The 25,664-nt window shown below is 34.7% G+C and overlaps 1 protein-coding gene across 1 annotated transcript in view; it reads right to left on the bottom strand.

The window, feature by feature from the left end:
- The window catches only part of CAMKMT (calmodulin-lysine N-methyltransferase), a 384,338-nt gene that overhangs the window by 356,718 nt on the left and 1,956 nt on the right, over positions 1–25,664 (bottom strand). Inside the window, exons 2-3 of the mRNA XM_090280235.1 lie at positions 19,982–20,154; positions 12,124–12,188 (exon numbers count right to left, since the gene is read on the bottom strand). Coding sequence (XP_090136361.1) covers positions 12,124–12,188; positions 19,982–20,154 — 238 coding nt within the window. The remainder of the gene's footprint in view (positions 1–12,123; positions 12,189–19,981; positions 20,155–25,664) is intronic.

Genomic DNA, 25,664 nt, shown 5'->3' with positions numbered 1-25,664 from the left:
CATGTTCATGGCATTAAATTTAATTTTAATGTAGTTAGAGTAAGTCAAGCCATTTTCTTGCCAATATTCTAAAAATGGTCATCAGAATGAATCCTTCATTGATGGAGCAATGTAGCTATTTGAAGTTATTTTAAACATTTTTGCTGATGAGATTTAAAACAGCTCACAGAGATCATCCAAGTACCTGGATGCATCAGACACTAAGATATCTATCCAGATTTTAATATACAATAGTTTCTTTAACATGTGTAGAAAGAATGTTTTATTCCTTTTCAGTCAAAGAGTTTCAAAATCATTTGAGAACTGAAAATGCAGGAAAGCACATAATAGGTACTTAATAAACACTTGTTGAGACTGTTCTTTCTTTTCCAATCTATAAATTTTTAAAAATAATAAAGATAAAATTAACTATATATTTTACATTACACCTATACATATGAGTGAACAACACATATACTCACAAATATTTACTTCTCTATACTAATCTTCAATTTTGTTTTTTAACATATTTCATAATTTTAACTGAAATTATCATTCAAAAACATGTTATTAAATGTATTGGCAGTTAAAAATATTTAAAATAGTATCATCTTATTTTCTATTAAATATAAATGTTTGTTAATAGTTGTTACTTAGCTAGTATGGGAAATATTTTCCAAAAATGTATGATTAACTTGTTGAATACAAAAGACTTATCTCCAAAAGAATTTACAAGTATTTTATTTAGTTAGCTTTGACAAACAAAACGGCTAATCAGAATTGACCCTTAATAACTAATCTAAAAAAAATACAAAGACAAACATGTCTGAAATGCTTCCAAATATATAATATGTATCAGATGTTCATGGGTAGAGTTGCAAGGGCACAAGAAGGAGAATCCGCTCAGCTCCAGATAATTATCATGTGAGCTCAGACTCAGGCTACCAGATCATTACTTTTCTCTAAGAAAACGTGGAAATCTAGGATTTATTATGAATTTCCCTATTTCCAAATCTTGGCAGCAATTCAATTTTCTTTTCAATTATTTTATTAACTTAGCAAAACAAGTTTGTGTTCTGAATTCAGTTTCTACTAATTTATGGGGCCTAGAGTAAATGTCCTATAAAATTAAGACATGCCTGTAATCTGGTAGTTAAGTGTTAATATGGGAACAAAAAATTAACAAATAGTAATACAATATGATAAAAAAAAATCAAGTGCTAAATTGTAGATACAAATTACAAATCTGTAGGACTTAAAATAGAAAGATCAAAGAGAGTTCTATGAATCAATCCCCCCTTTCTTGTTATTGCAATTTCTTCTTGAAAGGAATCCAGGAGACGAGTACAAGCAGAGAAATTGTGGCTTACCTCTCTCAATTCCAATCCCCACTAAATTCTAATTAAGTTATCAAATATTAAAATAAAACCAGAGTCCAGCATTAATCAAAATACTATTTGTCTTTGACTATCACACAATTTAAAATGGTACTTTAAGTTGTAAGTCTAGGTCTCACCACACCTTTCAGTCACAAACTAAGGGACCCTCGGGAAAAGGCAATGACACATAAGCTGGTCTCCAACCACCTGGAGGCACTAAGGTTTAAGACAAACCATGAATTTACCACCAAGATGCCACCTGATCCAGCATTCCAGAACAAGCAGATTGAGCAATATACATCATACACCCATATTTTCCAACTCATATACAGATAGAATGATCTGAAACTTTTCATCATTCCTTCTATGAACTGTCCCCACCTCACAAAGATATGACACAAATACACAGATTCAGGGCTGGGAGTGGAGGGTGAAGAGTGAGAGGAGAGAAGATAAAAAAGATGAGCTACACATACACGGCACTAAATTCACTCAGCCATCAAACATTTAGTTCACATCAAGCATTCATAGAGTGATGCTACACTCACAAGCCATGTAAATATCCAAATACCCACAATTCTCTGTGGAAAGGATGTCCACAATCCAAACTACATTGTTAAAGACAAGAATATCCTTTTTACAAAAAATTTCATTGTCTTTTTTCCATTACCATTTAGCCTCCCTATACCCCCTTCCTCCCTACAATCATCACACTGCTGTTCATGTCCGTGAGTCCTTTTTCCTTTTTGCTCAATCCCACCATCCTCTAACCTTCCCCCAGAGCTGTCAGCCTACTCTCCATTTATGAGCCAGTCTCTATTTTGCTTATTAGTTCAGTTTGTTCATTAGATTCCACATATGAGTGAAATCATATGGTATTTGTCTTTCTCTGACTGGCTTATTTCACTTAGCATAATGTTCTCCAGGTCCATCCATGCTGTTGCCTGGGTAAAATTTTCTCCTTTTTCACAGCCAACTAGTATTCCATTGTGTAAATGTCCCATAGTTGTTTCATCTGCTCATTTACTGATGGACACTTGGGCTGCTTCCATATCTTGGTGAATGTAAATAATGCTGCAATGAACATAGGGGTGCTTATGTTCTTTTGAATTAGTGTTCTGGGTTCCTTAGGATACATTCCAAGAAGTGAAATTGCTGGGTCAAAAGGCAGATCCATTTTTTAAATTTTTTGATGTATCTCCATACTGCTTTCCACAGTAGCTAAACAAATCATTCCCATCAACAGCATACAAGTGTTCCCCTTTCTCCACATTCTCACTAGCACTTGTTTGTTGATTTATTGATGATAGCCATTCTGACAGGTATGAGGTAATATCTCATTTTGGTTTTACTTTGCATTTCTCTGATGATTAGTGATGCTGAGCATCTTTTCATATTTCTATTAGCCAACTGTATCTTTGAAGAAGTGTTTATTCAGGTCCTTTGCCCACTTTTTAATTGGATTGTGTTTTTTAGTGTTGAGTTTTCCAGAAATCGGTTGTATTTTTACATGCCAATAATGAACCAACAGAAAGGGGAATTAAGAAAACAATCTCATTCACAGTTGCTTCAAAAAGAATAAAATACCTAGGAATAAATCTAACCAAGAATGTAAAAGAACTGTACTCAGAAAATTATAAGACACTGAAGAAAGACATTGAAAAAGATACAATAAGTGGAAGCACATACCGTGTTCATGGATAGGAAGAATTAACATCATTAAAATGTCCATGCTATCCAAAGCAATCTATAGATTCAACGCAATTCCTGTCAAGATTCCAATGACATATTTCACAGAACTAGAAAAAATATTTCAAAAAATTATATGGAACCACAAAAGGCCCCACATAGTAACAGAGATCCTGAGAAAGAAGAACAGAGTTGGAGGAATCACGCTACCTAATATCAAACTGTACTATAAGCCCATAGTAATCAAACCAGCATGGTACTGGCATAAAAACAGACACATAGATCAATGGAATAGAATAGAGAGCCCAGAAATAAACCCATAGTCAATTAATATTTAACAGAGAAAACAAGCACACACAATGGGCTAAAGATAGTTTATTCAATAAATAGTAGTGGGAAAATTGGACAGATATGTGCAGAAAAATGAAACCAGACCACATTCATATACCACACACAAGAATAAATTCAAAATGGATTAGCAACTTAAATGTTAGACCCAAAACCATAAAAATCCTAGAAGGAAACCTAGGCAGTAAAATCTCAGACACTGCTCATAGCATTATTTTTTCTGATATATCTCCCCAGACAAAAGAAACCAAAGGAAAAAAAAAAGGGACTACATCAAATTAAAAAGGTTCTGCACAGCAAAGGAAATCATCAACAAAATAAAAAGACAAAGCGCAGAATGGAAGAACATATTTGCCAATATATCTGATAAGATATGAAGAACTTACAAAACTCAACACCAAGAATATTCTTTTAGCTGTGCTTTTTGTGTGACATGTTTATGTAAATGATTTTTTAATATCACTGTGGTCAAAAATTTGAAAACAAATATTTTAAATATAACTTGAGAAACACATTGAATACCTTAGAGAAAGGGCTATGTAACAGCATAGATCAGTAGTACTGTTGTATTATCAAGCAAAAAGCAGTACGACTCAAAAAAAGACCAAAAAAAATCTGAAAACAAAATCCACATTTGGTTTTAGACTATTAAAAGAAAATGCATTCTTTCGCCCCTATACTGACTCCCCAAATCCCCACTCCATTAAATTGTCAACTACCTTTCAGAAACCCTAGAGAGCCCATTTTCCAGTGACCTTTAATCAGCCTCCTCTGAGACACAATCCACTGGACAGAATTCTTTTCCATTTGCCAAAGTTATTTTCTAGCACTCCAAGTTACCACTTTAGTTTCAATTCCCACCATGAACTTTTAAAATTCATTTCTCGCCATTTCGGGGAAATACTACCTTCAAGAAATATAGTGAAATCATTATAAATTCCTGTGCCACTTAATAAACATTGATGTTTAAGCAAGTTATCGCTATCTTGCAAAATTGTTAAGAAGAGTAAATGGTGATAATGTGATAGTATTCACAAAGTTCCTGATAAATAGGGAATGCAAAAGAAATGGTAGCTATTTTTAAACAGAGACAGAGAAAAGTACTTTCAGTATTTGCTTAAAGAGAAAGAACAAAAAATCACTTGCTTGGCATGTCTTCTGCTAAGACATAGAGGTGCCTAAATTAGGAACATCTCTTCAAATATTTACAGGAGGGAAAACATAGCAGGTTTATGACAAAGACATGAACTACCTTTCAGTATTACTGCACTGATTAGCATGAACACGTTATGAATCTAGAAAGGATTATAGTGTTTTATTTCAGTCTTTTCTCACAATTGCAGCACTTCCTGTTAACAAAGAGAACCATTCCAAACCCATAATTTTTTATTTTAAAGGAGAATTTAAAAGAGACATCCTCTAAACGTTCCTTCCCTGGTAAATAGTAAAAAGAAATGCGTAAGGCTCTACTTAAGGTTTAGAGGCATGCTAACCCAATATTGTATCAAAAGAAAAAACTGCCCTGACAATTATGGAGCTACAAAGTCAGACAATTGGAATACATGACCAGGAAAACTACCATCTAGACACCTAACCATCCCTCCAGAAGTCTTTCTGACAAAGGCCACAGATACATTGGGATCCTCCGTAGACGCTAAGAACCAAATCCAGAGCCAGTCCTGCCTACCACCAGCTCCGCACTCGCATTCGCACTGGGGCCTCCTACAGTCTCAGGGCTGCTGACCATTACCTGTGCATATTAACCACATCATGCGCTGAACCTTAATTTTTATTTCTTTAACAGAATTTGCAAATTATACATGTCCATTGTTCTGCCAGACTGAGTTTTCAATCTCTTTGTATTTTGTGACCTAATATGGGGCTAGAATGATCTGCTCTCTGATTTCTTATCTCATAGAAGTATGGGACACTTATCCATGAACATCTAATTTGCTGTGAGCTCCTTGGAGAAAAGTGCTATTTAAAAATAAATATTTTATATTTATTCACTAGTAAAATGAATTGCTACTTTCCTCCCCAGTCCATCCTAAGCAATTTGAGATTTTATCACAGCTTTCAGTCAAAAAAAAATTAGTACTCAATATGGATCATAAAGAGAAACTATTTTATTCAAAATAAAAATAACTGATTTTTCCAGTTGTAAAATTAATACAAGCCATAAATAAAGCACTATCAAAAGACATTAAAAAGAGAAGGATAGTGATTAATAACCCAAATACTCAAACCAAACACTATAAACCTTACAACATATTTATTTTCTCGTATCTTTGCCAATATGATAAAACAAAAATTACATCTCATTGTTTTAACTGTACTTCATTACTTCATTACTAGTAAAATAATCATTTGATGTGTATGTAGAGCATTGTTATTTTCTTCGTGAAATACCTTTTCCTAATTTTTCCTTATGTTTTGTTTTATAGTTTTGTAATCTTGTTTTGCTATTGCTCTGTGGGAGTTCATTACACAATAAAGAAAACACATCTTTGTCTGAATATGTCATAAATAATAATTACCAGTTTGTCATTTCTCTTTCAACTTTTTTGATACATTTTTAATAGAATGATGTTAAGTCTTTATTTAGTCCACCTATTCATCAATAAGTTCATGGTGCTTGGGTCAACGTAAAAGGACATTCCTATTTTAATATCATAAAATTATTTATCAGAGCTATCTAGGAGTGTTAGGAATTTTTATTAAAAATTTAATCAACCTTAAAATTATTTTTGGTATAAAATATATGGGAGAAATACAGCTTTATTTTTTCTAAATTGCTAGTCAGTGGTCCCACTGCTAAATACTGAAGAATCCATCATCTCTCACTGAAAATCCGTCTTTATTATAAATTTATCTCTAAATCCTTTATTCTAAAACATTGATTTACATCTGCATTTCTGCAATAATGCCACTTTCAATTAGGTAGCTTTTCATTATGTTTTCATATATAAAATAATGTAAAATACCAAAAAGAATGGCACACACCCAAAGTATTTTCTATTTTGTGCTAATTTCTAAACCAAAGATATTAAAAGTTTCAAGAAAAATAAATGAAACAGATGATATTAATACTAACAATAGGAAATCCAGCCAAGATAGCAGCATAGGTGAACACGGCTCACCTTCTCACACAACCACAACAAAATTACTGCTAAATTATAGGACAACCATCACTCAGAATCATTAGAAATCAATTGAATGGAAGTCAGACAACTATGGAATTAAAGAAATCACATCCATCCAGACTGTTAGGGAGGGTAGAGACACAGAACAGGCTGGTCCCATATCCACCTGTGGTGGATAAAATTTCAGGAGGGGTATCTTGGGAGCAAGGAGTCCCAGCTCCACACCAGGCCCCCCAGCCTAGGGTTCCAGTGCCAGAAAGGTAAGTCCCTGTAACTTCAGGCAGCGAAAACCAGCCCGATTGAGTTGGTGGAAGGAACAATTCCCCTTAAATAACCCACACAGACTTACTCAGACTCACTCTCTCTGAGCTCCAGGGCTGGAGTAGCAACTTAAAAGGCACCAGTGGCATATGAGAAGAAACTGAAGTGTCTGGCATCAGGGCGAGAGTTGGGGGACAGCTTTCTCCCAGACAAAAAGGCAGGCAGAGGCCATTGTCCCTTTCCTGAACCCTCCCCCTACAGAGCCACAGAGCCGGCAGGCAGGAACCATATCTGAGACTCCAGCAACCTAACTAACACGGTTTGCCCTGCCCTGGAGATCCCCTGAGGCTCTGTTCCACCCAACTTATGAGCCCACCCAACCTGCTTTTCCATATGAATGGCTGGTCTAAGCTCATGTTTCATAACTTCCTAAATCCTCTCAAACAAGCAACAGCCAACCTCAGTGAGCCCTCTGCATCCCATACCTCTTGCTAAGTGGCACCAAACCTGGCACTAGCAGAAGCCAGTCCAAATTTCTCATTTTTTAAATCAAACTACTTTACCAACTGTGCAGGGGAATATATATACACACAGACACATATATACACACATATATGTACATACACATATACACTATATACCTATACACATACACAAAGTCACACAAAGGCCTTTATTTGAATGAAGAAAAACTTTTTAAATCCAAACTGACATTCCTGAAACTTTAGTAATTCCACCAATATTACAGACCCTAACTACATAAGACAATCAGTAACAATAAAACTGAAATACTAAAAAACTGGATTATATTTTCTAAGAGAAAATATTTTGTATTTTAATAAGAATATTTTCTTAAGTAATAATTGACTCCTAACCCAAAAGAGATCAGTTTTGGATATATTGCAAAACAGGTTTGGCTATCAGACCACTAGGAAGGATCCAGAAGCAGGAGAACATATCTGTGTGCATTAAAAGTCCAGGTCAACCTGAGGGTTCACTGGAGGTGTGGGGGGAGCAAATGTTAAAATATATAAGGCAGAGGATCTACAAATTTTTCCAGTAGACCACAAGATACCAAAAAACACACAGAGTACTATCATGTAGCACAGGCATGAGAAGAAAAAGACATTTTTTTCAAAGAATAGCAGAAGGACAAAAAAGAAAGAAAAATACAAAGAAAAAGGAGTAAAAAAGCAAAAATACAACAAAGAGAAAAAAATAATCACAGAAGGAATCTTACCATACATTTCTCCAAATTCAAGCTGCAGTGTTAGCTAAAACCCCTGAACACTAGATTACTGTAATGGTATAATAACAATTGATTTCCTATCCTTTAAAGACTTATACACATTATGTTGTACATGTTATATACAACAAATTGTATGAGAAATATCAACTCATCTGTTTAAGCTGCCAAACGAGGACCATGTGATTAAAAAGTACAAATGAAGCTATTGTATCCCAAATACCAAATATGCAGTTCCATTATATACTATGACAGTCAAATATGGATCAACAGAGTGCTAAAGAGAATCACATTTAAAAAAGAAATAATTTCAGTAGAGAAAAGAGACGACTTTGGAGAAAGAGGAAATGGGTTTAGAAGAGACATAGTCTCATGGAGCTTCTTTGCTCAGAATCAGGGACTGACTGGAAAGGGGACTCTGCCCACAGAGAAGACAGAAGCAAGAGATCTGCTACAGTGCCTGCAGAGTTCCCTCTGACCCAAGGTACCTGAGTGATATGTCACATGAAACACAGATGCAGCCAGCACCTCATTTGGGGTGAAGGATGCCATCCCTATACTTTCCCCTAGGTGCCTTGATGGGATCTCATTCAGGCACGATGAATCAATAGCAGACACAACCTCAAGTTGTAGAACCCTAAGAATGAAATACATATAACTATCCCTAGTTAGAGGTAAGCAAAAACGAGCTTAGCTTTCAAAATAATTTGTTTTCCCCAATAACAAATATAAATACACAAAAATAAGATTGGGGTCATATTTTATAGAGCAATGAATTATGCAAAAATGATTGTGTGAGATTTATTTTAATTTCTTCCTACAACAGTCAAAGAAATTTAAACAGTGAAAGGATATGTCAAAAATATAAAACGCTTTACAAGTCATACATTTAAAAACAAGCAACATTTCTAAATAATAAAGGTAAATATAAATAATGTTTTCTTTTCTAATACACCAGGAAATAAGAAACTATCTAAAGTTTTCATTTATTTTCCAAATTAAGGATTTTCCCATATCTTTTTAGTTAGGGAATAAACAAATTCAGGAAGAATGATTCCCTACTTTTTGAAAAGTTACAGTGAATAAAATCATTACTTGTTTTTAAAATTAGCTTAAAATTGAGATTAATGATTCTACAAACCATTAACATGTTTATATATGTTACCTTAATTATTAGAAAAAAACTGAAAGACATTTTAGAGGCATTCATCACCAGTAATATATATAAATACTACATGAACATATATCAGGTTTTAGTAATGATCAAATATTTTATTTAAATTATTCTTTCTATTATCAAGGGAGCTATATTAACCTGGAAACTGAAATACATGGATAATTCTATCTGTTGGTTCCGTCACAGTATTGGAAACATTTCTCCTCGTTCTAAATATCCCTCAGTGTACTTACTTTTAGTATACAACCACGGCGGTGATTTAGGAATTGATATTCTTGTATAGAATATTCTCTTTATATCAATATCAACGAGACCAAAAGTATTCTTTTATTCGAAGCGATAAATATAAAAATTAAACTGGTATTTAAAACAAAAAGCAAATAAACTCAAAAATAGGTCAGAAAAATTTATTTTTATATTAGCTAGTTGCTGAATATATTAATACATTAAAATAAATAAAATCGGAATGTTTTAATGTATGTCTTTATATATTTACATGATGAAAACTTAGTTATTATTCAAGTTAATTTCAAGCATATTGAACAGTGAGACAGAATTATGGTGTGGCGCCCTCTGCTGGGATTTCCAGTCACAAACTCAACCCAATACCACCATCAGTAAAATCAAACGCTTGGAGGCATCAAGAGAAAAATCACTTTTTCAATCCTTGATCACTTTAAGCCTTGGCAAAGATTATATTAAAACTATAACCAATACTTACTTTGTTGTAACAGGACTTCACAAACTTGTCATTAAGAGAAATATCAGTATAGATTTTCCCTTTAAAATATAAGTGTAAGCCCTGGCTGGTGTGGCTCAGTAGATTGAGCGTCGGCCTGCGAGCCAAGTGTCGCTGGTTCGATTCCCAGTCAGGACACATTACTAGGTTGCACGTCAGGTCCCCAGTTAGGGGCACGAGTGAGAGGCAACCACACACAAAAAATAATAATAAAAAAGTAAATAAATAAAAGTGTAATATAAAAATTACACTAAACAGCATGTTTTAATAGGTCTTATTTTTGTCACCACTTCTATCACTTGGCATATGCAGGTTTTGAAGCCCACATTTATAACAAGACAATATATTCAGGTTTTAAAGGCCACATTTATGACAAGACATTTTAACAAATTACTATTTTGGTAATTTAATCTATTTTTCCTGCCTTGTTAGTTAAGTCAAAATAGTTTATTTTAAAACATCATAATAACCCTTAGTATTACCTTAATTATTAGAAAAAAAACAAAGACATTTTAGAGGTATTCATCATCAGTAATAATAAATAACTTTCATTTATTGTGCCAATTATGAGAATGTAATATATATTATATACACAGCTCTAAGAGATTAAAAATATTGTGGCTCGTGGATATGATATAAATCGCTCAAGATGAATTTCAGAACCAAGATTCAAATGTAGGGAGGTCTCATTCCAAAGACTCAAACCTTTCTACCAAACAAGGGACAGCAGTGAAAAAATATTCCTACCATGCAATTTCTCCATTTGTCAATGTGACAACAACTGGTCGTTTGCCGGGGGCAGTGGGGGGGAGTTGATGGGAAAAAATGTTAGAGTAGTATAAGGTAGTTATTCAATATATAATATAATAGTTTAGACCTTTAGGAAAATATTTTTGTTTTACATAATGCTGCCAGCTAGTGGCCCTATTTCATACTGAGCCACTGGGAACAATACTTCATTTTTACATTACTGAGTCAAAATTTTCATATTTAACATTCTCAAATCATGTTCCTAAACTATGTATGCATAAGCCTGACTTAATGATATTTTACATTACCCCGGAAGTAAAGGAGAATGCCTCCTCAACACCATTAGCCTCCCCTGGTCAGTCCTTGCCCAAAACCCCAATAAAAATATGAGCTATACCTAAAGAGGAAAGAATTCATGAAGTGCCAACATATAGAAACTAAAAGATACACATGTCACTGTCCATGAAAAAGAAGACTATGCTATTTTAAGTGTATTAGGATTTTTAGGATATTTATAAATTCCTTGTGACAAAATACATATTTTTCTATACAATGAAAAGTTTACCATAATGTGGGCATAAGAACTAAGTATTGTTACACATTTTTCTAAGTAGATTTAATAAAGTAGTACTGCTAGTATAGAATATTGTTTTAGTTCAGACAATAAATAATTACAGTTCTGAAATTTCCTTTGAGAAAAAAGTATTTGAGTATAATTTTTACATTTAAAACTGTCATATCTCACTGAAAATTCATTATCTTAAGAGAAATATCCTATACAATACTCGTAAAAAAGTACACAGCTTTTATCATGGTATTTTGCTTAGTGCAATGATATAAAGATGTTCTTGTTTGATTCCTTTAATCATATGATGTTATAACTAAACGATTTTCTCAATGGAGAAACCATGACTTACAGGCTTAGATGTTAAAAACAGTATGTTCTATAATATTGCATAAAACAAAACCATTCTTGTATTAAAGTATATTAGCAGCAAGGAAAACATGTTCTGGGTTTATTCTGTTGTGAGAAAGAAGAAGCAGGAAGTGGAAAAGAAAGCACCCAAAACACAACAAAGAAGAAAGAGAGAGCCCCTCTGTCGGAGTAACTGTGAAGGTCAAAATGAAAACAACAAACAAAAGGGATAATACTGGAGAATCCAGTGTTCCTTCTGACCTGCATTCTGTCACACACACACACACACTGCCAAATGTAAAACTGTTATCCCACTTAGTGTGCACATTCTGTATGAGGCTGATTTTGCGGTTAAAAACAGTAAGAGTTTCTATTATACACACACATGCACACACACATTAGTCAGTATAGTAAACATTAGTGAGAACAAACACCAATTATAAATTCGCTTTTTTAAACACTAAAAATATTTCTACATAGTGATCATGTAACTTACAAACATTTCCTGTATTGTCAAAGCTGGTAAGAACATCTTCAATATTCAAAGATCCACTATTATGCCTAGAAAGAAAGAAAATATTTTCTTTAATAATTGTGGAATATTAAGATTTGCTTTTTTTTTTAAAGCTGAGACTGCACTGTGATACACCCACTACTAATAAACCGTTCCATGTTGTATTTTTTTTTTTATATTTCTGCCCACTAGAGGGAGAATGACAGAATATAGTTTTCCCAGTATTTAATGAAATGACATTTCCTGGTGGTTAATCTACATTTAAAATACTAATATTTTTATTGTACCCCCCAGAACCCCAACAGTGCATAAGTGTCCTCTGGAGCAGCCCAAAGAATTCAGAACTTCAGTCACAAAGAACTAATCAATCTTTAGGGCTGCACAGTCCATCTACATAGTCTAGATACTAGACCATATCAGATATGCAATTTGCAATTATTTTCTCCCATCACGTGGGCTGTTTTCACTTTCTTAATAGTGGCCTTCAATGCACAAAAGTTTTTTATTTTGATGAAGTTCAACTTACCTCTTCTTTCTTTTGTTGTTTGTTCTGTTGGTGTCACATTTAGCCCTGGCTTACTGTTAACCTCTAGTTTCAACCAGTACCTTTCTTTTCCTCTTCAAATAATTATTCACCCTAGTGACTTGCTCCTTAGACTCTATTACTTCACAAACCATTCTTGGGAGAAACTCAAAGGTCCTCAGCTCCTAGGTTAGGTACTTGTGAAAAAGACTGGTTGGCTTTGGGAAGATGAAACTGGCTATTCATAATATTTTTTCCACTGACATATAAATTGTGAAATTTGAGGTGTATGATTTTTTAAATTTGATGTATGAGGGAGGACACAAAAATGAAATTTATTTATTAAAAATTTGTGTATTTATTCTTACATATTTAAACTTCAATCACTTTCAAAGTACTCTCCATTTGAGGCAACACACCTATCGAGATTTTTCTTCCACTGCTCCAAACAGTTTTTCTTTTTAAAACAGTTTTTGAACTCATTGATGTTGATGCCTTTTAGTGGTTCTGCCATTTTTTTTGTTTCACCTCTTCCACATCAGCAAAACGTTTCCCTTTGAGGTCTTTGTTCATTCAGGAAACAAAAGAAAAAGTCACTCGGGGTGCATAGGGAGGGTGGGGCACAGGGCCATGCCATTTTTGGTCAAAAACCACTGAACACTCAGCACAATGTGAGCAGGTGCACTCATAAATCACCCCTCATGAAATGGGAAAAACGCATTGAAAGAGTCTTCAAAAAAAAATTCACTGAAGCCAAACATAGCCTCTCACAACAATGCCCACTGGTACACTGGTACAGATGGGTTCCTAGAACTCACCTAGCAGGAGAAGCCTGTACTGCAAGGGGCCCACCCTCCAGAAGATAATTACAGGTTTTGGGGGGTCCCCCCTCATATATTGCAAAATGATTATTACCATAGCATTAGCTAACACCTCTATGATGTCACATAATTATCATTTCTTTTTTGTGGTAAGAGCATTTACATTAATGTCTTGGGATTTTAGAACAAAGTTGGGTTGAAATTTTTTTCCCCTGGATATGTTTGCAAAAACTGTGATTGTTATATATAATAAAATTAATTATCAGTATGATGCTAAGACTGTCCCTGTTGGTATTACTATATAACCACATTGTTTAGGGAGGACTTAGGTAAACAGTTGAAAGATTAAGGGTAGACAAGATCTTACAGAGTTGACATTTGAACAAAGTATATGACTCAATGAACAAATAATAATCCTTGAGTTTGGAGCAAATAAAAGTGAGCTTGAAATAATCAAAGTAAATCTTTACTGCACTGTGTTTGTGGCCATTTTACTATAATTAGCACAAATTGACATTTTTCTTTTCATAGATCTCATCTTTTAAGGTTTCTAGACTTTATAAATAATTGACTTTCATGTTTGTAAGTTACTTAGAGGTATAGGATTAGCTTTGCTGTTTCTCTACTCCCGGCCTCATTTAAAAATGTCATAGGACACATGTTCTGTTTCTTGGCTTTAAGAAATAATCTTTTTAATAAGATAAGTTTTGCATCAATAACAACTTTTAAACATGTGTTTCGTGACAGCTATCCCAATGTCTACTTTTTAGATATATTTAACTTTTTGCAAAATATATGCACCTTTTTTCTACTCTTATCTGAGATCAGATTTCACTTAAAAAGTTTATTTTATTCTGATTTGGAGGAAGGAGGGAGTGGGGGGAGGAGAAGAAAGGAGAGGGGAACAAATATGAGACAATATCCTTACTAAAACTAGGCCATCTAGACAATAAGACAATTTCACTTTTAGGAATTTATCCCAAGGAAATAATCAGATATTGGCTCACCAGTGCTTCTATAAGATGTTCATGGCAGCAATATACATAATAGCACAAAACTGAGTATAATCTAAAAATCCAATATAAAGTGTTGGTTCAATAAATTATGGTGCAAACACGCATTTATTGGACTCCTTGGCAGCCATTAAAATCATGTTCCAGGAAGAACACTTAATGATGTGGGAAACTGCTTATAATATGTTAAATGAAAAAAAAAAAGTTGCAAAATGGTATGGACAATGCTTACAGTTATTTAATGACAGGTAGATAAGCACAGCATAAAATTGGAAGGCTATATACTAAAAGATTAACTGTGGTTATCTCTAAACCATAGGGTTATGAGAAGCTTTTCTTAAAGGAACCATATATTGCTTTACTATTTAGGAAAAGGTTTTATGAGTTGTGTGCTGTATTGCTGTTCATTTTAATAGCTTCATCTTTTAGTTTAGATGTTCATTAGTTTGCTCTTTTTTCTCTCTTGTCTTACATGTAGTTTGCCATGTTAGCCTAAATAACCTCACCTATACCTAGAATCTTGCATGCACAGAGAAGATATAGAATTATTGTGTTATGGTGTTAGAACTTTGATTTGTGGTTGAAATAGGATTCCAGGAGCTCCTTTATAAGAGCTGGCTCAGATGGCAGAAACACAGTGCAGGCAGGCAGTTCAGTGCAGACTTCTTCCTGAAGTGCAGGAGAGGTCCCTGTGTATAAATGGCTGTTAGGCTATATTTTGTTTTTTATTTAATATGAGCCCAGTTAGTAGGTATCTTCTTTCTCAGGATTCACACTACTAACATTAAAACTATACTTTTTAAACATAAATTTAGTGTTCATATTTGCTTCGAATGACAGCCTTGCCAAACTTTACATGGGCACCTATAATATCCACCCATATAAGGATAATCTGTAATCTATCTACTATCATAAGCATACCATTCCCATCTCTAGTTTGTATTTGTTGAGCACTCCCAGAATACTTACTAAATTCAGTAGAGTGAGAATTTGTCTTATTTTTTTTTCCTTTCTTTAGAGAGGCAATAAATGATCTTGCTGCAGTGTATTTGTTGTATTGTACTAGAAAGATGCACCACAAAGACAAAGTCATTCTTGACTTCTTGCCCATTCTAAGCTCCCAGGACAAGCCCAAGTCAAGAGGCTTCTAATTCAACAATTACCATAGCAACAGTGGTCTTATTCAAAGAAAGCAGGATAGTTCAAGCCTCTCAGCTTTTTCTATACCTAAGACATGTATAAATTTATAAATGAATAACTCAGGCAATTCTATGGTTCCAAGTATAATGGAAGTATTTTAAAGCTTCCAGAATATGTAAATTCCTACCGCACTGAAAATAAGTTGAGATATGGGGGTGGGGAACAATTTGTAGTATCTATAGAGTAAACTCTACACAATAACAGATTCCAGCTTATAAGACTGGGAGAAGGCATTTTTAATGGAAGATTTTTAGTATAAACACCTTCTAGTACATATTAGTTTTCTATTCATGCATCTATCTAATAGTAAGTTCTAAGAAATAGGGCACCAGAAAGACAAGAAGACTTTGACAAGGAATAAGTACAAGTCATGCCCTAGATTTTGATTTCCTAATTCTCAATAGTCACTTTGAAACAGAGTCAAATTCTGAGATATACAGAAAAGACAACTGATCTTGGGAATTTTACAACCTTAAGTTTACTTTGTCCAGACTTTTGCTTCTGATAAAAAGTCACCAAGGGAAATTCTTTATTCCTTCATTTTAAGCATCATCATGTAAAGCTGACAGAAAATAATGGTGGAAGTTTTAATATGTACCACTGCTTATATACCTTTTAATAATATAAAAAAGATACAACTAGGTACTCTGAATTCACAAATATCTAAACATCGGGGTATTAATTTCAAGTCTAATAAAACTTTAAAGGAACAGAAATCAATGTGTAAGGACATTTTAAGAAGGACAAAACTAATAAAAAGTATTGATAACTATTAATCACCATATATACATCATCTCTGTTGAACTGTGGCAGGTGATCTTAGGTGACAAAAGCTGAGAAAGTGAAAATGGGGTTTATATTTATGACCTGTGAGGAACAAAAATCCCAAATGCTCAACCCTTTATTAGAACCCAGAAGCAGATCCGCCTTATCACATGTATTGATCACCATTCCTCCCAATAGAGATTGTGATGGTTTTCTCAGTAGCCTCTGATAATTCTGCCTGTATATTTTCCAGTGCCTTTGTCCTCATCAGGAACGACTTCTCCTTTCTCCCAGAACGTGCGAATATTTCAGATCCATTTTAAACTGCTGCTCCTCAAGGCCTTCCAAAAAATCACTCCTAACTCTAAACTCCTAATTTGTGTGAATTTTTCCACTCATTTGGTTAATTAGTGATGCACTGCCTGGCGAGAGTTCTTAGAATAGATTCTGGTTAACTTTCCTTCTTATTTAATTATTTTTTATTATTTAACTTCTCACATATTTAAGCTCCTTGAGGATAGTATATCTTATATTTCTTTTTGTTTAACTACATAGAAGGTGCTATTAAATATGTATTAATTTGAATTTATTTAAAATCATTCATCACTTTTTCAATCATTCCATAGGGTTGATTTAACAAACTTAAAAGATATAGAAGATGATGGTACTCCATTTCGAAATTACTCTCCAAACCACTACTTCTGGCTAGTGCAAGTAATTTTTTTTAAACTTTTCATGATTTGGAAGCATTTTAGATCTTGTTTCCCCACAACTGTTGTCAGTTTTGGCTCAAATAAACTCTTATAAAAATTCTCTAAAAATATAAAAATAAAACTTTTCACAATTTTAAGTAATACGATTCAAATAATACTAAAGACAATAGGTAAAGGTAGCTAGCCTTGACCAGTGTGATTCAGTTGGTTGGACGTCCTTCTGCAAAGGGAAAAGTCACCAGTTCAATTCTTGGTTAGGGCACATGCCTGGGTCACAGGTTTGGTTCCTGGTTGGGGTGTTTACAAGAGGCAACAATCAATGTTTCTCTCTCATATCGATGCTTCTCTCCCTCTTTTCTCCCATCCTTTCCCTCTCTCTAAGAACAAATAAATAAAACCTTTTTAAAAATAGATAAAGGTAGCTAAAGAAATGTTATGGAAACATGTTAAGAAGAGTTGATATAAAATATTACAAGAACAGAAATGGAGATCCACATTGGGCAGAAAACAGCAAACAAGGAAAAGCTGTAACCATAAGAAACCAGCATGAACAAAAAATGGCAACTGAATGGAATGAATTAATCTTGGCAGGTATCCTCTCCTACCTAAGTAATTTCAGTAATTTTTGCAACTTCCTATACAGTAACAGAATTATGGAGTAAGAAATGGAATGCTTAGGATAATCAATGAGAAAACTGGTTTTACTTAGGCCTCAATCCCTTCATCTATAAAATGAATAAATGGATGCATGATTACCTCGCAAGAGGCAAGATGTGTAGAAGTTAAATTGGGTGAAAGCTACATGGAACTCCTTGCACTATTTTTGTAACTTTCTGAGAATCTGTAATTATTTCAAAATAAAAGTGTTTGAAAGTATGGACTGTGGACCCAGACCACCAGGTTTGAATGGAGGCACAATCAATTGTTAACTGTGTGACCTCAACTGAGATATTTACCTCTCTGGGCCTCACCTTCCTCATCTGTAAAGTGGGGATAATAACAGTATCTACCTTATGAGGTGTTGAGTGGATTAAAATAGACTAACACATGTAAACCACTCACAGCTGTGTTTGTCACATAGTAGGCACTCAATTGTTAGCCATTATTGTTATGATTTTTTTTAATGTATTCTAAGATTGCATTCAGCTCTAGAATTCTGTATGCTTAAGCTATTCAGGCAAGTTTTTAGCTCAGTTACCTGTCTTCTCTCCATAAAGTAGGATGAAATGTCATAGTTATATAGACATACCTGTATTTATTCTTTCAAAAATGGATATATCATAAACAACCTGCTGGAGAGGAGTCTTAGTTTACACTGTAGCCTGGCTTTCTGCTACATCCAAGTCATCTCTACCCATGAGGTGGAGAACCATGAACCATGCCTTATTTTGGAAGTTCTCAAAAACAATAGTTTCACATGCTCTCCAGCAATACTTACCAAAGCCTTGACGATGTCAGGGAATTATTCTTGGCACAGTTCACACTTATTTCCTCTTTTCACCAGCGGATGTAAAAGATAATTTTTAGAACTTTGTACCTTAAGACCCCCACCAGATCTCTCTGTTTTCCTTCTCTTTAATTTCCTTATAGATACTCTCTTCCAATTATTTAATTATCTTTATTTCTACTTCACAGCGTTATTTGTAAGGATTACATTGACTAGAACACCTCAAAGCACCTAGTTCTGTACCTGGCTCATACTAAGCACCTAATAAATTTTTCTTTCTTTCTTAACCAAGGACTAAACTAGTTATCTCCATTAGAATTTGAGGCAGTTGAGGTATTCTAAATAGAATCTCATAAAGAACGTACAGGCAAGCTAATAAATCCAAACGTTTTTATCTTTCATTTGATGTTTTCAGTAAAGCGGCATTATGAAACCAAATCCTAATTTTTCTTCCCTGCTCTCCCTAGTCAATTTTTATCCAAATCCCACATTTTAGCTATTATGCTGTCTTTTAAAGCTTAGATATTTTCAACAAAAGTAGTTCAAGAAATATATACTATTAAATAGACACCCTTTGGGAGAATGTTTTTTCTTAAAATTATTCCTTGCCTTACCTAAACCTTATTTAGCCACATTTCCACTTAAAATGTTTTTTGCTCTTCTTACAGTTACTGTAAAGGTGCTCCTCCCTTACTTTTAAAATATGAAATCTTGTCAGAAAAAAAAGAAAAAAAGGCAGATTTTATGATATCAAACCCCTACAGGAATACTGCAACACGACCGTCTGTGACTGTAGGAGAAAAGGGAGTCAGTGAAAATGGTATCTTGTCACTTCAGTTTGCAACTCTCTTGTCTGTTTTCTAGTGATTTTTAAAGGCTGGAGAGTCTGCATGCTTCTCACAATATCAGTGTTTCCAGCTAAATTTCCTCCTCCTATTCTTAAGATTCTATTCTGAAAGTGACAAAGCATGAATGAGATAAATACCACAGCTTGATTTTTTAGAGAACTACTACTTGAAGGGTAGTTTAGACAAATCCTGTTTCCACTTGCAGCCTCCCTCACCTCATGTTTGTCATAATCAGAGGCTATGAGAGAATAGTTAAAGGAGCCCTTTGATTTGCAACACAGTTTATCCTCAAATGCCGCTACATCTCTAAGAGTTTGTTTCTTTAGTTGTGAGAATACAAGACCCAGTTAAAGCAGCAGGAATTCCTCACACAAAGCTGCAAAACCTAAATTCTGATAAAGATTACCTACAAACTCAATAGAACGAACAAGGAGGTTATTATTGTTTCTCTTTTAGGAGAGAAAACTGCTTTAAAAAAAAAAAAAAAAACTTAACTAGACTGATGTTTACCTTAAGGAAATACTGTATTCAGGGTAGAAGATACTTGTATACTGGACCCATGCACCAAATTCCTCTTCAGTTTCTCTTTTTTTGGCTTCTGTTACTGAAAACAGATTAAATGATTCAAATCTTCTTACAGATACATGTCGCAGACCATCATCCAGGTGTTTTTGCTTCAGAACCTTTGAAATAAAACCAAATATTGTGGTCATATATAAACATAAGGTAAGTATTCAAGGTTTAAGTGGTAAGGGACATTCATTTCCAATAATAGACTATTAGATAACTCAGAGCAAACTTTTAAAAAATGAACAAAATATTTTCAAACATTACTTGAAGGCATCAGAGAGCAAAGAAGATGGTGAAGATTTACCAGTTTAATATCTTTAAAAGGAGTTAAATCTAGAGAGGTGAGCCTGGCTTTTGTAGCTACTTTTATTGTAGGACCATTGTCAATTCCAAAAGAAAAGGCTGAGAAGCCCTGGCTGATGTGGCTCAGTGGATGGACTGTTGGCCTGCACACTGGAAAGTTGTTGGTTCGATTCCCAGTCAGGGCACATGCCTGGGTTGCAGGCCAAAGGCAACCAATTGCATCTCTTACATATGGATATTTCTCTCCCTCTCTTTCTACCTCTCTTCCCCTCTCTCTAAAAATAAATAAATAAAATCTTTTTTTTAAGTTTTTTATAAAAAAGAAAGAGATGAGAAGACAGCAACACCTTTAACAGCCTGTAAAGTTAGGAGGTACAGATTAAATTTCAAAGCTTACCACATAAATAGGGGTAGCTGAACCTGTCCCTGTGCATGTGTGTGTGTGTGTGTGTGTAACATAGGAAGATTACTATACATCCTATGGGCATTAAAAAATATCAAAGTGGTATTATAAAAACTAACTTTGAAAATTAGATAGAATGAACAAATTTCTAGAAAAATACCACTACCAAAGTTGACATAATAAGAAACAGAAAGTCTAAATAGTCCTAAACTATTTTTAAAATAGAATGCATAAATAAAAATCTCACCACAAAGAAAACTCCAGGTCCATATTGCTCACCAGCAAATTGCACCAACTAAGTAAGAATTAATACAAATCTTACCACACTCTTCTTTAAATCCTCAAATAACCCTATGCTATAAATATTTTGTGACAGAGGAAACTGAGGCAAATGGATTGACTTGTTAATTTGTTCAATCCAAGAGCTATTAAGAGATAAATCCAGGGTTCAAATCTAGATAGTCTGACTATAGAGCCTAACCACTTAAAACCTTTGCTTGTGGAGAATATGGGAGACAGGCATCAAACATCCATTCCAACATCCTTCTAAGATACCTTCCTATATTATAAGCTGGAAACAAAAGACTACATTTCCCAGAATCCATAGCAGCCAGAGTTGCAAATATGATTTTAGTATAGCTAATCAGATGCACTAGCATGAGATTTGAAAAGAAGATGGTGGTAACTGCATTTCTGCAAATTTCACTGGTAAGAATAGTTATAAAAATATTTTGTCCTTCTATAGCACCTTTAGTAGAGGTCCAGTGTTCACTCTAATTTAATGGAGAGTGAGAGGCAGCAGAAGTGGCATACCTCTGCTGATAAAGATCTAGCAGGCCAGGTGTGCATCTGGAGTCTATACTTCTGGCAGCAGCTAGATCACCAGAGATCAGGTAAAGTAATGTGATCATGGAGACAGCCTCAGGCTCTTCATTTTGGCAGAGGTGACACTTCTCTTGCTGAGTCACCTTTACATTGCTCTGGGATGTTGTGTTGTTCTGGGACTTATTCTTGGCCTGCTCCTCCAGTCCCTCCAAAGATTTTTATAAGCATTTAAATCACTATATAAACCCTTTTCTGTTTCTTTTTCTTTCTATTTTTCAAATTATATTTTGATTATGCTACTACAGTTGTCACAATTGTACCCCTTTGTCCCCCTCCAACCAGCACCCCCCTCTCCCTCAGGCCATCCCCACACCATTGTTCATGTCCATGGGTCATGCATATAAATTCTTTGGCTACTCAATTTCCTATACCGTATTTTACATCCCCATGGCTATTCTGTAACTAACTATTGGTATTTCTTAAGCTCCTCACCTCTTCACTCATTCCCTCACACACACCCCTCCCATCTGGCAACCATCAAAACGCTCCCCGTAAACATGATTCTGTCTCTGTTCTTGTTTGCTTAGTTTGTTTTTTAGATTCAACTGTTGGCAGATATGTATTTATTGCCATTTTATTGTCCATAGTTTGATCTTCTTTTTCTTTAATTAAGTCCCTTTAACATTTTATATAGTAATGGTTTGGTGATAATGAGCTACTTTAGTTTTTTCTTGTCTAAGAAGCTCTTTATCTGCCCTTCAATTCTAAGTGATAGCTTTGCTGGGTAGAGCAATCTTGGCTGTAGGCTCCCACTTTTCATGACTTTGAATACTTCTTGTCAATCCCTTCTAGCCTGCAAAGTTTGTTTTGAGTAATCAGCTGACAGTCTTATGGGAACTCCCCTGTAGGTAACTAACTTCTTTTCTCTTGCTGCCTTTAAGAGTCTCTCTTTAACCTTTGGCATTATAATTAACACATGTTTCAGAGTGGACCTCTTTGCATCCATCTTGGTTGGGACTCTGTACTTCCTGGACTTGAATGTCTATTTCTTTCACCAAATTAGGGAAGTTTTCTTTCATTATTTTTTCATATGATTTCTAATTTCTCATCTCCTTCCGGTACCCCTATGATGCAAATGTTGGACCTCTTGAAGTTTTCCCAGAAGTTGTCTATACTATCCTCATTTTTTGCACTCTTTTCTTTTTGTTGTGCTGATTGGTTGTTTTTTGCTTCCTTATGCTCCAAATCATGATTTTATTCTCAGCTTTATCCACTCTTCCCTGTCTTCCCCTCGTTATCCCCCTTCCTCCTTCCCTCTGGACACTGTCAGTCTGTTTTTTGTTTCCATGCCTCTGGTTCTATTTTGCTCATTTGTTTGTTTTGTTCATTAGGTTCCACTTATAGGTGAGATCACATGGTATTTGTCTTTCACTGCCTGGCTTATTTCACTTAACATAATACTCTCCAGTTCCATCCAAGCTGTTGTGAAGGGTAGAAGTTCTTTCTTCCCGCTGTATAGTATTCCATTGTGTAAATGGACCACGGATTTTTGATCCACTCATTTACTGATGGGCACTTAGGCTATTTCCAGCACTTGGCTATTGTAAATAGTGCTGCTATGAACATTGAGGTGCATAGGTTCTTTTGAATTGGTGTTTCAGGATTCTTGGGGTATAATCCCAGCAGTGGGATCACTGGATCAAAAGGCTGTTCCATTTTTAGTTTTTTGAGGAAATTCTATACTGTGTTCCACAGTGGCTGCACCAGTCTGCATTCTCACCAACAGTGCACTAGGGTTCCCTTTTCTCCACATCCTCGCCAGCACTTGTTTGTTGCTTTGTTGATGATGGCCATTCTGACAGGTGGTATCTCATTGTAAGATGGTATCTCATTGTGGTTTTAATTTGCATCTCTCTAATGACTAGTGATGTTGAGCATTCTTTCACATGCCTATGGGCCCTCTGTATATCCTCCTTGGAGAAGTAAAAGTAAGTTTCCTTGATAAAGGTAATTTGCTTAAAAATTTACTATCAGTTTAGGTGTGGGAATCCAACTGTAAAAATCTAGAGAACTAATGATAAATATCAAGGAAGATCTGGCACTCAGATTATAGCTTCACTTTAGAATATGTATCATTTTTATGATTCATCTTTTAACCAACTTTCTCAATTAACCAACCCAGGTAAGAGATCTTCTATTGTATAGCAATATCGTTCTAGGAAAAATTTTGATCACTCACATGGAATTATTTTTTTCAGTAGTCAAGGTTTTTCAGTGTTTTTCCTCAATATGAAAAAATAGTCCTTCCCATGACTATATTTCATCATATCTAAGACATTATTGACTATAAGGTTCAAAATTTTTTCTTCCCTCTGATGTTATATAGAATATACTACCAACTGATTTGTGTGCCATCAACTAAAAACATATCCTAATTTCAAAGGTGTTAGAATTGAAATGATTCATCTTGGAATACATGAAAAATGATTTGAAAACAATCATGTTCACTATAAGTACAAAAGAGTAAAAACTCACTCAAAATTCTAGCTTTCAGGGAGAGCACACTGTTAAACACCCATCATACATACAGAGACAAATAACTATGAATAATTCTTAGGGGGCTATACTATGTATACAGTTTATACCCTGTGTTTTAGATTTCTTTGATATTATAAAGAACGCTATGATGATCTCACTTGTGTATACATCTTTGCATGATTATCCAATATGTAATGTTTTTTAATGTTAAAAATAAATCAACCAAATCCTTTGTTACAGAAACACAAAATAATAGGATTAGAAAAAAGAAAATGAATGATTTCTAACCCTGGAAAATAATTTCACTTTAAAACAATCAGAGATGGAAAAGATTTTAAAGAAACCTAGTCCTACTTACTTATTTACAAATGAAAAAAATGAAGTCCAAAGAGGTTGCTCATAATCATACAAATAATTAAGGGCAGATCTGGGCCTAAAATCAAGTTGTCTTTAAGTTCTATTCCAGAAATCATGCTGTGTGTTTCACCACTGATAGTTTCAAACATAGAGCATCCTGCTTTAATTTAAATTGTACTGTGAAATATTCCAACAATCAGAATCTTCTGCCAAGTATTCAGACTTCTAGGCTACATTATTCATTCTGTAGGTATTTGTAAACATGTAATGGTAATGCTACTTTTTCATCTGCCCTACATACCTTGCTGTTAGGAACTACTCCTCCCTCACTTTGTGTAATAAGGGTGGGGTTGTTATCTTCCCTGACATCCATGGGCTAACGACCCAGTGTAGCCAAAGTGCCCCACTTTCCTAGGCACAGCAATTGCTCCAACATTGGCCTATTAAAGTCATTTGGAGGAAATAATTTGGGTGTTGGGGAAAAGGGTCATTTCTTATGGATCACTAGCTGGCTGAATGATCAAAGTCTGTAGTTGCTAATAGCCATCTTTACCATCAGGTAAAGAGATCAGACAAAGATGAAAATAGAACATTATCCTCAGCCTGTATTGTTATTGATCCATAGACTTCCAAACATCATCTGGTTAAATAGGGCCCTAGACTCAAAAGTCAGTAATTTACCATGTGACCTGGTATCAGATAATGTACTAGATCAACCAGGTTTTCTCTTGAAAATGTTAACTATAAAACAGAAAATATTGAACAAAGTGAAGGGTCATGAGATAGCACTGGAGCCTGATGGGGTAATGTAAAACAGAATGTGAAGGACAAAACAAGCAGACATAAGCAGATATCAGGAAGATGTCCCCTAAAAGTAAGTTGCATATCCTAGCACTGTTTAGATTCCTCACAGTCCTCCAGTTCTGGATGCATACAGGATGGTCCATTCATTTGAAACATATTTATTAAGAGGCTGCAAATGTTTAAAATACACAGTAGATTATTATTATAAAAAAATAGTCTCTTTCCCCCTTGCCCTCAGTGGTTGGGTTTGCTCTCTTATACCTCTGCCACCACTATGAGTACATGTCAGCCACCTGGTTCCAAGGGATTAGAGCCATATGGACCAAGAATGCAGCATAGAGCCACCCAGCTGATCACAGCCTATTTCAGTTAACTCCCAGGTGGCCCATAGAT

Source organism: Furipterus horrens, unplaced genomic scaffold (genome assembly GCF_987537825.1).
Source record: "Furipterus horrens unplaced genomic scaffold, mFurHor1.1.pri manual_scaffold_6, whole genome shotgun sequence".
NCBI classification, from domain to species: Eukaryota; Metazoa; Chordata; class Mammalia; order Chiroptera; family Furipteridae; genus Furipterus; species Furipterus horrens.
Note: the sequence above shows the minus strand (reverse complement) of the source record. Positions and strands in the feature narration are given on the sequence as shown.